This window comes from Schistocerca cancellata, chromosome 1 (genome assembly GCF_023864275.1).
Source record: "Schistocerca cancellata isolate TAMUIC-IGC-003103 chromosome 1, iqSchCanc2.1, whole genome shotgun sequence".
NCBI classification, from domain to species: Eukaryota; Metazoa; Arthropoda; class Insecta; order Orthoptera; family Acrididae; genus Schistocerca; species Schistocerca cancellata.
The window spans coordinates 1,261,515,245-1,261,530,391 of record NC_064626.1 but is presented as its reverse complement, the minus strand read 5'-3'; the positions used below and the strand labels follow the sequence as shown (position 1 = coordinate 1,261,530,391).

Genomic DNA, 15,147 nt, shown 5'->3' with positions numbered 1-15,147 from the left:
TGAAATTGCTGAATTTCAACCAAAAACAACATTGATGAGGACTCACTAGATGAAGTCAACAGAGATCTAGAACTTATAAAGAAGGTTATAAAGGGTGACAGAACATGGGTATACAGGTGTAACATCAAAATTAAGACCCGCTTCTCTGAATAGAAACTGCCTGAAAAGCCAAGACCAAAAAGTATTTGACAAGTTTGATTACATGTGAAGGTTCTTCTAACGCTAACTGTTTTCCTCAGTCACATTGGGATAGTGCATCATGAGTTCCTGCTGTATGGTCATATGGTCAGTAAGGAATACTACCTAGAAATTACATGCTGTTTTCATGAAGCAATCCAAAGAAAATCACCAGAATTGTGGCAAAACCACTTGTGAAAGTTGCATCATGATAATGCTCCCATTCACACCTCAATGCTTGTTCATGTTTTTTAGCAAAAAACAAAACTGTTGGGTTGCCTCGGCCACTATATTTGCTGGACATGGCCCCCTGCTACATCTTTTTATTTCTGAGGCTGAAGAGAACCTTGAAAGGACGTCATTCTGTCACCATTGATGAGATAAAAACAGAACTGCTGAAGCTAAACACCATAACAAAAGGGAGTTCCAAAAGTGCTTCCAAGATTGGAAAAGGTGCTAGCACAAATGTATTATATATGAGGGAGATTACCGTGGGAGTGTGACTAGACGCAGGCTAGACACATTTCAGTGGGCAGTTTTGCAGTAATTATGGGCATGTATGATAAGCTAAACTTAACAACTTTTTTTAAGGCAGTAGATTTTACAGTGCTCCTTATTGTCTTTAAAATCTATTCAAAATATCATATGTAGTTTAAGTTAATGTATTAAGAGGCTTCCCAAATATCCATACAGTGGGACATTCTTATTTAATGAGGAAGTTGTTATTAACAATAGTGCAGTTTTATGAGTAACTGTACAGACATTCTTATGCTGCATGTGCAAGAGAAGAAACTTAGCAGTTCTAAGCCCAATGCAAGCTGAAGTAAAAATAAAAGTAACCTTTGCTGCTGCACTCAGCACATATGACTCTCTCAATACACATTAATCTATGAGTGTCACCATCAATGACTGCTCAAATGTCTAGAGAAAACTATAATTCTACTCATTCTCCAGATATGGCCTTATATGTTATGGCAACCTGTGGCTACTTCTTTTAACTGTACTTGTCATCCTGGGCCATATGCAACCATAAACGGTATTGTGTTTCTGTGACCTGCACTGTCATCTACATCAAAATGACATATCAGGTGCCTCTCAATGTTCCTTCTCTTTCTTTCTTTCGTCTGTCTTGGATCTGCTTCACTTCTGTGTTAAGTGATTTTGCAGTAGCCAATAAACAACTCGAAAAGATATCCAAACATTTCTTGAAAATTTCTTCATAGATTGCACAGGATGTTAACTTCTCTGAACATATAATTTTCCCTTTCCAAGGTCAGGATTAACATGAACTGACACCATTGAAGCTTTTTCTTTATGTATCTTGAGCATCCACGTTACTTGACCATCTGACATTTTGGTCATATGAATTGGCATGATTGATGCAGGATGACATCCTAGTGTCTGAAACTTCCGTTAGAAGAAGAATAGAGAACAAGCTCTGACAAAAAATTAACTCTTTCTATTGCAATATGATTTAATAGGAATCATTATGCACAGGTTAAACCTTAAAAGAGGGATGTATTATATCTTCTCTATATTCAAACTGAATTGATTAGAGTCCTACTAAACTCAGTGTCCTTGCTGAAATGCTATGCACATGTATCATCTACTGTGTCTCAGTACTACTCCATGGACTTAGCATTGTATGAGGGCGAGTCAAATGAAAGCCTTAAATTTGTAATAACAAATCGAAATTTCGTGTCGTTATCCTGTAAGATGGTAAGCCTGCTACAAACAGCATGCAGAATGGCCTGTAGGTGGCAGCGTAGTGTGGATGCACACATACTGTCGCAGTATCAGTATAAAGATGGCTGCCCCACTTGCGACTTGCACCAGGGAAGAACAGCATTCTGTTATTCGGATTTTGCATAGTGAAGGTGTGAAACTTATTGAAATTCATCGATGAGCGAAGGTTCAGTACAGTGATGCATGTTTGTCACAGTAGCAAGTCTACGAATGGAGTAGGAAGTTCGCAAATGGTGTGACTTCAGTGGAAGATGCTCCTCGTCCGGGTCAGGCACAACGAGTTGTGACTCCACAGAAAATTGCAGCAGCTGAAGCCGTAGTGAAGGAAAACCGCTGAGTAACACTGAATGACATTGCAGCATGTTTACTGATTAGTCATGGGTCAGCACACCACATTGTGCATGATGTGCTCCTGTTTCACAGAGTGTCTGCAAGCTGATTCCTGAAATGAGAGAACGACGTGTTGATGCTTGCGAAGAACTTCTGCGGCGCTTTGAACGAGAAGGTGATGACTTCCTTGCAAGAATTGTTACTGGGGTCGAAACCTGGGTTGACTTCCACCAACTGGAAACGAAGAGAGTGAGCAAGGAGTGGTGCCATTCCTCATCACCAAAACCAAAGAAGTTTCGAACAGAACCATCAGCAGGGAAGGTTATGCTGACTCTCTTTTGGGATGAAAAAGGCGTCATTTTGGAGCATTACATGCCTAGATGGACCACTGTCACCAGTGCATCATACACAGATCTCCTAAAAAATCATGTGCAGTCTGCAATCAAATCAAAGCAACGTTGATTGCTGTCAGCAGGTGTCCTTTTGCAGCATGAAAATGCAAGGCCCCACACTGCCCGTACAACATTTGCAACAATCACAGACCTGCATTTTGAGTGTCTTCCTCATCCACAATACTCACCAGACCTTACCCCAAGTGATTTCCACATGTTTGGACCACTCAAAGATGCAATGGGAAGGAAGAAGTTCCTTTCTGATGAAGAGGTATGCCACACGGTGCATGAGTGGTTGCGCGGACTACCAAAAGAATTTTTTTCTAAAGGAATTTATGCACTTTGTAAGCACTGGAGGACTTGCATTGAGTGTGGGGGAGATTATGTTGAAAATTGATACAGCTTTGTACCACTTCTGCACAGTAAATAATATTTTAAAAAATATTTAAGGTTTTCATTTTTGACTCACCCTCGTATATTCCTAGTTGACTTGTGATATTATTATGTTATGGAAAACATCTGTGCACTGTTATAGGAATTAATTTAGTTTTGTCTGTTAGAACCACAGGTACCAAACACAGAGACCCTCATATCAGCAAATGCAACGTCTCTTCATTTGCGCTTGCATAGCTGGCCAGATGGTGGATGTTCTATGTTGTATTTTGTTGTTGAATACCGGATGCGTGAAAGTAATGATGAGTGGATACTTATTGACAATAACGCACCACCAAAGAATCTCCTGATAGGGGATCTGCAACCCGCCACATGGTATCAGTTGCGACTAACTGCTCACAACAGTGCTGGTTCCACCAGAGTGCATTTCAACATTGCCACAACAACATTAACTGGAGGTAAGATAGACATGACGAAGCACTCTGAATTTCCATATAATACTTTGGCTTCATATATGTATCTAGACCCATTTCGAGAACATCTTTCCTCACAAGAGATTTACCATTTGAGTGCCCCTCCTTCCTCCATTTCCATCATACACTTCCACCAGTGTCAGTATTCACTACTAATTGTGATATCTACTACATAAAAACCTTGCCCATGTTCACCCCTGATGTCCTCCTCAGCTCTTGAGTGCCAAGTGTGTGCTCAAGGTGTATCCAGTGTAGAAATCTTACAGTTCTAGTGCCCCTCTCTGCTTAGCACTCAGAGTGGCAACTTGCGTTGCTTCTGCCATGTATCTCTGGTTCAGCCACATTTCCTTGTTTTTAGATTTACTATAGTGTGTGATATTCCTCTATATTTGCAAGTACATTTCAAACACATAAGCATCTAATAAGTAGAACAAATATAAAGAAGAAATATTAACCCTGTATTTCATTTCTCTTATCAGAAACTGTTGGCCCAATGCAAGTAAGTGGAAAATCAAAAAATGCAGGTCGATTCTATGAAGACATTCATGTTATAGTGCCCTCCATTTGTTCTGCAATTTTGTTACTGTCTACTGGATTGCTTGTGTATGTGGCAATCCACAGAAGGTGAGTGAATAAACTGTAATAGTCTCTCCATTAGTGTGGTTCACTTGCCTTCAGAGTACTTCAAGTTCTTCTGTCCTCAGACAGTGTCGACAAGATACAGAGTACAAAGGAAATCACGGCTTACCTGAGAGCCCAAGTGTTTGCAAGGCAGCAGCTGAAATGGACAACAAGAGAAACTTTCAGCAGATCTATTCATCATGCCCCACTAAAATTGAGGATCATCTTACACTTAAGCAGTCAGATGATTCTTCTGGTAAGAAACATACTGAGTATATCAAACATTGATATTACTTGTATTGTATTTTATACAGTATCTGTTTTGGGTTGTAACATGTTATGAAACAAAAGTGTTTGATTGACAGTAGATTACCTCAATACTTTTAGTGTCAACTGTGTTAGTATGTAATTTATTGTGATGGAAAAACTATTACTAATGTGAACTTATTAACATTTGTTTAACATACCTGCGGGAATTAGATAAGGAAATGAGAGACACCATAAGTTGTACTGTAGATGAGTTGTATTATTTGGGCAGCAAAATAACTAATGATGGCTGAAATAGGGAGGATATGAAAAGCAGACTGGCTATAGCAACAGAAGCACTTCTGAAAAAAGAGAAATTTGGTGACATTGAATATAAATTTAAATGTTTGGAAGTTTTTTCTGAAGGTATTTGTCTGGGGGTGTAGTGTTGTACCATAGCCCACTAGTATGATCTACCAACCTCAGCACTCCTTTCTGAACTATGCTTGTTATGATGTGAAGTTTGGCCGGTCGCCGCAGAGTGCTGACTGCTGACTGTTACCAGCTGCTAGTGAGTGTAGGGTCTATAGTGTTAAAAATGAGTACCTTTCAATTCAGTGATTTGAAGTTCAAAAACAACAGTTCTTTTGTAAGCTTCTTTAGCAAAGTAAGCTCTTTGCTTCAGTACAACTGGTAAGAAATATTTACACAAGAGCACAAAAAAGTATTGGAGTGTTTTTCTCCACTGTTACAAAAAAGCTGCTTTTTCTATTTCTGGCACTATTTACATTTCCAATGACATTGCCAAATGATGCACTGTTTTATTATTTCCTCTTCCAGTGAGGCTATATTTATTAGAATTTTTTATTTGCTCTAGCAAGAATTCTATTTTAGAAGTCGGTAAGTTTCTTCTGATATTAACAATATTATGAAAATGATATTTTTATACTCACCATATAGAGGAAATGTTGAGTCGCGGACAGGCACAACAAAAAGACTGCTAAACATGTGAGCTTTTGGCCCAAAGACCTTCTTCTAAAGGGGACAACAAACACACATTCACACAAGCATAATTCACACATATATGACCTCTGTCTCTGGACATATATTTCTCTTAGTTATGAAAGTTGCAACATAAGTGCTAGTGTTGCACAATACCAATACATAAGGAGCATTTACACAACACATCTTCCTCCTAGAACATCATATCAGTGTGTGTCCTTCCTGATTCTCATTGCTAAACATGGTATACTTGTTCCAAGATCAGTAAAATATTTTCATTTTCATCTCTTTATGCAAGTCATTAGTAAATCCCTAGATTTATGTTAAATATAAAACACATGCTGGTAATTGTCACAAAATATTACTATTTCTTCATAATTATCAAAACTAGAAAATTATAATTTAATGTTCCTCTTTCCAATAGTGAAAATAATTTGGTCTCGGCTCTTGTTTTGACATTCATAAAGACAACATTATTCTTTAATGTTTAATTTTCTCTGAAAATGAGTTCCAAGGTTTTATATGTTGTTTCAGTGTTTCAAAAATCCATGTGGAATTTTAGTGTCAGTATCAGTGAAAATTACTTCCGTTTAGTTTGAGACACAGTTTACATGTCTTATACTGAGATTTTAATCCAACACAACAGTTTCATCATAATGTAAAGTGCATTGTGTATACTCTGTCCTCTGAGCTTTCTAATGTGCTATGAATTATCAGAAGGCAATGACTTTTTACAAATATGTAACTTTTGTAGCTGATTGTTTCATTACATTATGTATCTTTTGTATTCTGTAACTAACTAACTAATTAACTATAGTTTAGTTGACTTTTCGGTTTTGCATTTAGATGTGTTCATTGTCTAGGTAAATTAACTATTATCCACATTTAAACTGCTTCTCAGAATGTTATATTTAGATATGTATGTTTCACAAACATGATTTGAATAGCAGTTTGTCAGAAACACATCTTCCATTTATTAACTCACAAGAATATAAACAGAAGATTGTTTATTTTTTATTTATCCAGGGATTATCTTACAATTATATAATATTTGTCCTTACAATACAAGGAAAAAAAGCTCAAAGTATACATAGACTCCGAATTTATAACTATACTTTTATGAGGATAGGCCGTGTAGTTGACCATGGCATGTTGAAGGAACCATCCCAGCGTTTGACTGAAATACTTTAGGAAAACCTAAATCAGGATGGCTGCAAAGAGAAATCTCCGTTCTCGCAAATATGTGGTCAGTGTCTTAACAACTGCGCTGCCTCATTCAATTAGTCCCTATTGTACAATGTTCTTTGATTTACACACAATTTCCTCCAGATAACTTATAATGTAAAACATTGTTTTGCTCTTCATTGCTGCACATGATAGAGACACTTCTGGTGACTCCTGGAGCATGAACATGCTATTGCGCTTCTTGCACTTACTCCAGTCTGTTTGGGAAACTGACTTAAGGCCCATAAAAACGCAACTGTGCTCCATGTATGTCTTCATGTCCTCCCCTCTGTCCAACTGAAAAACTGAATCACCATCCTCCCAATTAAGAGTGAGATGTTGAACACAGGGTAATAATGAGGCATTACCGCCATGCTCTATAGATTGTGGCAAATGAGTCTTTTGTAAAACCGTTGCATTGTAATCGTGTGTTGTGGTATGACAATGTATTGTGGCTATTCCCTTTCATTATTAACCCTATAATGATTTCCATGTCAATGGGACATTAAACCCTTCCATCTAAGTAATCTTTAACTGTGTAATACCCATTGCTTACAAAGAACAACTTAGCTGCCTTTTAAAACAGATGTATTGCAGTAATCTTTTTCATCTCCTTGCTCAGTTAATTATATAGTTTTATTCCCTGATATAAAAGGCTGCTTTGAGTTTGTTTTTGACTGGTAAATATAATTCCAAATCGGCCCTTGTTCCATGAGTATTCATACAAGTATTAGTGAAATACTTAGCAATGTTTTCACTGATATGTGCAACAGATTGGTAGATATACTTGCTTGGTGTAGTAAGGATATCCTGTTGTTTGAACTGTTCTTTACAATGAACCCAACTGCTACTTCCAATTCTTATTCTTATGGCCTTTTATGCAATTTTAAAAGTATGTCTATGTCTTATGCCCTTGATCCCCAGAAAAGAATTGCGTAGTTAAGAACTGAATAAGAATAGTATGTCTCCACAAGACATTGCCAGCTACAAACTGATGATGAAATCCTAAGAGCATAATATCTCAATGAGATTCTTTTTGCCTGTATCTTTTTATGTTTATTCCATGTTAACTAGCAATCAATACCCATCCCTGTAAATGTCATGTTTGTTGCACAGTCTACAGATTTATCATCTAATGCTTAATGCAACAGAGTTGTTTTCCTCTTTATGCCAAAGTACATAGTGTCTGTTTTCTTTGTGTTCAGTGTTAATTTTTTACACACTGTTAAATTGTAAACATCCTTGATGATGTAATTTGCTTTCTCTAATATGAGTTCTGGTGTTTTATAAGTAATTACTATGTTACTGTCATCAACAAAGAGAATTTTTCTCCATGTCTTCTACTGCCTTATAAAATTGTGTAAGTGTAGATACCAAAGATAGTATCCCAGTATTTATTTCTTAATTTACAGGTTTTATATGTCAGCAATTGAGTGTGTAAACTTATGGAAGTGGTGTGGACCAGATTTTGCAGGAAAAATTAGGTGACAGGTACCAGGTCACAAACTTTTTCAAGTCAAGTGCATGTCTTAGCCAGGTGGTAGATGACATAGGTTCCTCGTGCAAGGGTTTTTCGAAGCAGGATCATGTGATGATAGTGGGTGGAGTGGGAAACAGTATTGATAGGGATCAGTGCTACAGTATTGAGAGCGACCTGGTGAAAATAGCCTCTGCAATGACCCTTATCAATATTGGGCTGGTGCCTGCTTTCATGTGGCATGATCAGCCCCAGTTGAATCGCTCTGTCAGGAGGGTAAATTTGGAGTTGGATCAGTTGCGTAGGGCGGCCACTCTGTCAGACATTGGATTGGTTCCTGTCGAGGCTATTGATAGGGGGGATTTCACAAGACATGGCCTACACCTCAATGGGAAAGGGAAGGATAAACTGGCAGGGAAATCCATAAGGGGGGCACTAGTACTCGTGGATGTACCTCTTTTTTAGACTAATATGAGTGTCCAATGAGACTTTCAGGCAGGCAGGTGCTAGAGGGATCAAAAACTCACAAGATTCCCACAACAGTAAAGTAAATAATAATGTTACCATATTTAACCAAAATATTGGCGGATTAAAGAAAAAAGTAGATTCTCACAAAAGTAAAGTAAAAAATAATGTTACCATTTTTCACCAAAATATTCCGGGATTGAAGAATAAAGTAGATGAGCTCCTGGTTTGTTTGGATGACATTGAATCTGATAATGTAATAGATATATTATGCCTGCCTGAGCATCACATTGTGTCTGATATGGAAAAGGTAAATATCAGTGGTTATAAACTAGCTGCACATATGAGTAGAGAGAATAAGGTGAGAGGAGGAGTTGCCATAAATGTCAAAAGTTATCACTGTGTAAAAAGCTTAGATACAAAAAAGTTTTGTCTAGAGCAACATATAGAAGCATGTGCCTGTCAACTTAAACTGAATGAGGGCTCTTTTCTAATTGTAACAGTATATACCTTATTTACTCGAATCTAAGCCGCACCTGAAAAATGAGACTTGAAATCAAGGAAAAAATATTTTCCCGAATCTAAGCCGCACCTGAAATTTGAGACTCGAAATTCAAGAGGAGAAAAAAGTTTTAGGCCGCACCTCCAAATCGAAACAATGTTGGTCCATTGTAATATGAGGCACAATTTAGGTCGAATGAATGACAATACAGCTGCAGTAGTTTGGTTCGAGTCGTAAGCTTAGCTGTTAAGCTATACCAGGTAGCCATTGCTATGCGTCAGGCACTCCATCCATATTTATATGGGTACCCTTCCTTTTTCACGTGCTTCGTCTGGTTTGAATTGATTGCTTATTTTTCTTTGATATGATAAGTGCCGTTCTCTTTGTTATAGGTGTTTATGTCACTCTAAGCTAAAAATGTATTACTATACTGTGTCATGCATTGTTTGTTGCATTCTGTGTTTACGGCCTGTCGCCGCTCGCGGCATGGCTTGCTTTTGTGCACGCTACCGCCGCTTACAGTTAAAGAGAGAAAAAAGAGACAGGAATCGTCTCATTAGCGAAACAATGGCAAGAGACTGCTATTTGTTGTTACTTACACTGCTGCTTTCTTTGATAATGATCAACAAGAACCAAATAATAGAATGCGTATGATAGAAGATGTTCTGAACGAGAGTTTAGCGAAAATTTTTCTCCGTTTGAAAATCTTTGCATACGCCTCTTTAGTACATTACATTCTGCACAGAAATTAGAGTCATCTTAGATTTAAAAATCTAGTCAATTGCCGTGCTTCATTTCTGACTGTATCACTATTAGGCACAAGAATAATACGAATATAAACATGACATGATATGTATATTCTTCCGCGTTTGCTGTTGTCTCACTCTAGTTTCGTAATTAATTAGGCAGACAGGTTAAATGAGGTAGCAGCAAACACGAAAGAATACATGGCAAAATGTTTATATTCGTTTTATTCTTATGGTGAAGAGAATATTGCATGTGATTCACAATTCATAAAAGTTCCTATTAGCAACCATCTCTTCTCACAGGTCAGAAAAAATTCAGAACATAGAGTTGGCCATTTTGACAAACATCCCAAACAGTCTCACCAGTCGGATTTTCGTAGTACATTGAAATGCTGCTAAATTCGAAGATGAACTACACTTAATTTGTATTTACTTCGTTGGATAATGTATGAAAATGCAGTGGTCGAAACTCGGGGCGGAGAAAAAAAGCTCGTCTTCCACAATTTATTTATTTATTTTTTTAATGACGCAGAGGTTTTGGCGCCAGTATTTATCTTTGTGCCTGCAAAGCATGCCTGTGTAGCACTACATATATTCGACGGCAGAAGTTAGTTGTGGCGGCACCTACCAACATTTTTCAGAACTTCCTCTTACTTTGCACTCGATTCTAAGCCGCAGGCAGTTTTTTGGATTACAAAAACCAGAAAAAAAGTGCGGCTTAGATTCGAGTAAATACGGTAGGTCCCCTTCAGGAAACTTTCATTTATTCCTGGAAAACGTGAGTGCCTTGTTGTGCTATCTGTCAGATAGGGGAAAGCAAATTATTATTTGTGGGGACTTCAATGTTGATTCACTGAAAGAGTGTAATAGAAATAATGATCTGGAAGTCTTGCTCGGTTCTTTCAATTTGACATTTATCATTGTTTTTCCTACTCGGGTAGTAAAGGACAGCAGCAAATTGATAGATAACACTTTTATAGACCAAAATAAGTTTAAATACATACATTCTTGTCCTGCTGAGAATGGCCTTTCTGATCATGGTGCTCAGCTAGTTACAGTATATGACATAGCTCCATTCAGTAATTCAAAACTATCCTCCAAAGTTGTGCATTCAATTAATGACTCAACAATTAGATTTCAGGGAAAATCTTCAGAAGTTAGACTGGGATGAGGTGTACAAAGAACCTGGCGCTAATTTAAAATATAACTTATTTCATGATACACTTGTAAGAGAATTTGAAAACTGTTTCCCCAAGAAAGTAGTTAAATCTAATTATAAGAAACCATGAAAAAACCTTGGCTTACTAAAGGAATAAAAATATCTTGTAACCACAAAAGGGAACTGTATCTAATAACAAGAAAGAGTAATGACCCAGAAACAGCCAAATATTATAAAAATTACTGTGCTACTTTAAGGAAGGTTATTAAAAAGTCCAGAGGCATGTGCATCATGTCTGAGATTAATACCTCTGATAACAAAATTAAAATTGGAATATTATTACAAGGGAGACAGGGCAACCAAGAGTACAGGATGATGGCATTACCATCAAAGTGAATGGAAACTTGACAAACAACAAGCCGGAAGTCGAAAACATTTTGAATAATCATTTTTTAAATGTTGTAGAGAAAATAGAACCTAAATGTTCATTAGAAGAAACAAGACAGTTAAGGGAAGAGGCCTTACCCACACAATTTGATACAATTGAAATTCCACCCACTTCTCCTTCTGAAATTAGGAAGATGATAAACTCTCTCAAGAATAAAAGCTCACAGGGAATTGATGGCTTTCCAGCAGGATAATAAAAGCTTGTTCCCAAGAGATAAGTCTGATTCTTAGCCACATATGTAATAGATCTCTGAAGCAGGGTATTTTCCCAGATAGACTAAAGTATACCATTGTTAAACGACTGCATAAAAAAGGGGATATGTCTGATGTCAACAACTACCGCCCAATCTCTCTTCTGATCGCCTTATCTAAAATTCTTGAAAAAGTAATGTATTGTACAGCAGCTTCACACCTTTGTAAAAATAAAGTTTTAACAAAATGTCAGTTTGGTTTCCAGAAAGGTTTTTCAACAGAAAATGCTATCTATACTTTCACTAATGAAATATTAAATGCTCTGAGTAACCAGAAGTCACCCGTTGGGATTTTTTGTGATCTCTCAAAGGCTTTTGATTGTGTAAATCATGGAATACTTCTAGATAAGCTCAAGTATTGTGGTATGAATGGGACAGCACTCAAATGGTTTAAATCATACCTAACTGCAAGAGCGCAGAAACTTGAAATAAGCAGTTCACATAATATGCAAAAAAAACTGGTGATTTCTCAAACTGGAGAACAATCAAGAATGGGGTACTGTAAGGTTGGGTCTTGGATCCTCTGCTTTTCTTACTATACATTAATGACTTGCCATTCTATATTCACGAAGATGCAAAGCTGGTACTTTTTGCCGATGATACAAGTATAGCTATCACACCCAACAGACAAGAATTAACTGATGAAATTGTAAATGATGTTTTTTCAGAAAATCATTAAGTAGTTCTCTGCAAATGGGCTCTCATTAAACTTTGACAAAACACTGTATATACAGTTCCACACAGTAAATGCATTCACACCATTAACAAATATAGACTTCGATCAGAAATCGGTAGCTAAGGTAAAATATTCAAAATTTCTTGTTGTATGCGTTGATGAGGAGTTGAACTGGAAAAAACACACTGAAGATCTGCTGAAACGTTTTAGTTCAGCTACTTATGCTATTAGGGTCATTGCAAATTTTGGCGATATACATCTCAGTAAATTAGCTTACCACGCCTATTTTCATTCTCTGCTTTCGTATGACATCATATTGTGGGGTAACTCATCATTGAGTAAAAGAGTGTTCATTGCACAGAAATGTGTAATGAGAATAATTGCTGGAGCTCATCCAAGATCATCCTGCAGACACTTATTTAAAGAGCTAGGGATCTTCACTGTAGCCTCACAATATATATATATTCATTTATGAAATTTGTTATTTACAATCCATACGAATTCAAAAGTAATAGCAGTGTACATGTCTACAACCCTAGGAGAAAGGATGATCTTCACTACTCGAGGTTAAATGTAACTTTGGCTCAGAAGGTGGTAAATTATGCTGCCACAATAGTCTTTGGTCACTTAACCTAATAGCATGAAAAATGGCAACTCCTTCCACTCATTAGATGAATGTGTGGATATAATAAGTGGGCAATTTCCCCAACCTCTAAAAAAAAAGAAAAAAAAAGAGAACAGAGAGAGAGAGAATGCAGCTGTCTTTTGCCATTGCCATGTACATATTGTATTTCATTTCTATGTTGATGTGGGAATGTTGCAGTGTTTCTTGCATCCGGGGGACAATGGGGAGTCATGGCTCCCCCAGCCCCCTACCTCTCAGGGAAAGGAAAAAATATAGTACAGTCAGATGTTTTTCTTTCAAGAAAATGATTTAAAGGTTGGTATTATGCAGGTTTTTAACAGAAACAGAACTGGATCTTCTTTTTGGCTGCTTACAACTCGCCTTTTCTCTTTCAAAATACTAAAAATACTCCATACCTCAGGCCTTGGCCACCCCACCTACAAACCATCATATAGGTGCCTGTGATCCAAACATATTATCTACCCATCACTCTTTCATTGGCTGCACAGAACCAACAGCTCACCTATACCCTTTCGTATCTTTCATACCTCACGGTGAGCATTGATAGCAATTGTAGGAAACATGTAACTACAGTATACATGGTTTTTATGACTCTTAAATTTTGAATTATTTCGAAATAATCTGTTTCTTAGCACATCAGATCTGATTCTCTCTAATTCACTTTCTCGTCATTGTCTGATCAAAGATACTCCATCTCTGAAAGTGTAATAATTTTATTATCAACAGGACATTCAACGTAATTTCCCTTTTCCTTTACTTATCCTTAGGCTTCTGTAGATTCACTTACATCTCTTATGTTGCCTGAAGAATCTTTGCAAGATACATACCATAAGTCAGTTTGCGGAAATAACTTTTACTCTGCTGTAAGTGAATGATTTGCTAAACACTGTAAAAGGATTGGAATGAAAAAGAAGCTTGGTTAGACTATAATGGCCTGTCATCTTTGGGTACATTAGGCAAAGAGCACTAGCTCAGGAAGAACTTGGGTTGCAAACTTTTCAGGGAACTACCATGCATTAACCTCAATTTTCATTGAAACAAATTGAGGGTTTCAACACAATTATTTCCAATCATTTATTCAGCTAGTCCTCGTGGTTCAATGGATGGGAGTTCTAGCAGAGTTACTGTAGGTCTGAACATCTGTGTAGGCCTCCAGTGGTTCATAAGGTACGGTACACTGTTTTCAGGAAAAGACAAAGATCCAGGTTCTAAGTCCATGCCAGAACACAATTTTATTTTGCTAGAAGAGCAATTTCTGTGCACACTCTGCTACAGAGTAGTTTTTATCCTTGTAGCTAATTCATTATTTTTACCAGTGTCTTAAGATGAGTTCTGCAGTATATATCCTTCCTGATTTACTACTGCAATAGAAATAACTTTCTTCAGCAATAACATTTTTCACAAATTTCTACCATGAACTCTGTATGAATAACAATTTCATTTTGTTTTATCATTTCAGAGCTCTATGAGATGAGCCCATACGCCACGTTTCCTGTGTCATGTGATCTTGCAAGGACAACTAACACACCAACACTTGACTATACAATGCAGTTTAAAACCTTTGGACACCTGGAAATTGATAGTGGTGTACAACAGGGATGCACTCTTCAAGTCAACAGAAAGCGTCAGCACATGATGTCTGATGACAGTGCAGGTATCAATTGTTTGTAGACTGATAACCTTGCAGTTTAGTCCCTTTAATCTACAAACCAACCAACCAACCAACCATTGTTTGTAACAAATTAAATTATAAACTAAAAAGGTGCTTAGGTACAAAAAAATACTTTATAGTCATCTCTGCTTTTTTTGTTTTCTTTTATTGAACTTTGTGCTTCTGATACGGCCCACTTATGAGATCTGCATATACCATGTCTTTGTTACAAACTGTGGAAAAAAGAACTCATAGACTTTTATTTCAGTGTCTTTAAAATCTAACTTTTAATATATTGTATAGTTATATCAGTTTTATTGCAAAGATCCATTGCCATGTGTATTACTTGATTGTGTGGTGGCCTTCTTTAAGTACTTCATTTTTGTATGTAACTTATTCACAGTTGCAAATATGGACAACCATCAGCTGTGTAATGGAATGACAGCAATCATGGACTGGGACTCGAACCTGGATATCCTACTTTACATGAGCAGTTGGAGGAGATTATTGTTCAATGTCCCAT

The 15,147-nt window shown here is 37.1% G+C and overlaps 1 protein-coding gene across 1 annotated transcript in view; it reads left to right on the top strand.

Moving 5' to 3' along the window:
* Positions 1-15,147, top strand: part of LOC126144870 (Down syndrome cell adhesion molecule-like protein Dscam2) — a 549,485-nt gene that overhangs the window by 444,860 nt on the left and 89,478 nt on the right. Inside the window, exons 29-32 of the mRNA XM_049915521.1 lie at positions 3,206-3,496; positions 3,991-4,135; positions 4,216-4,388; positions 14,433-14,627. Coding sequence (XP_049771478.1) covers positions 3,206-3,496; positions 3,991-4,135; positions 4,216-4,388; positions 14,433-14,627 — 804 coding nt within the window. The remainder of the gene's footprint in view (positions 1-3,205; positions 3,497-3,990; positions 4,136-4,215; positions 4,389-14,432; positions 14,628-15,147) is intronic.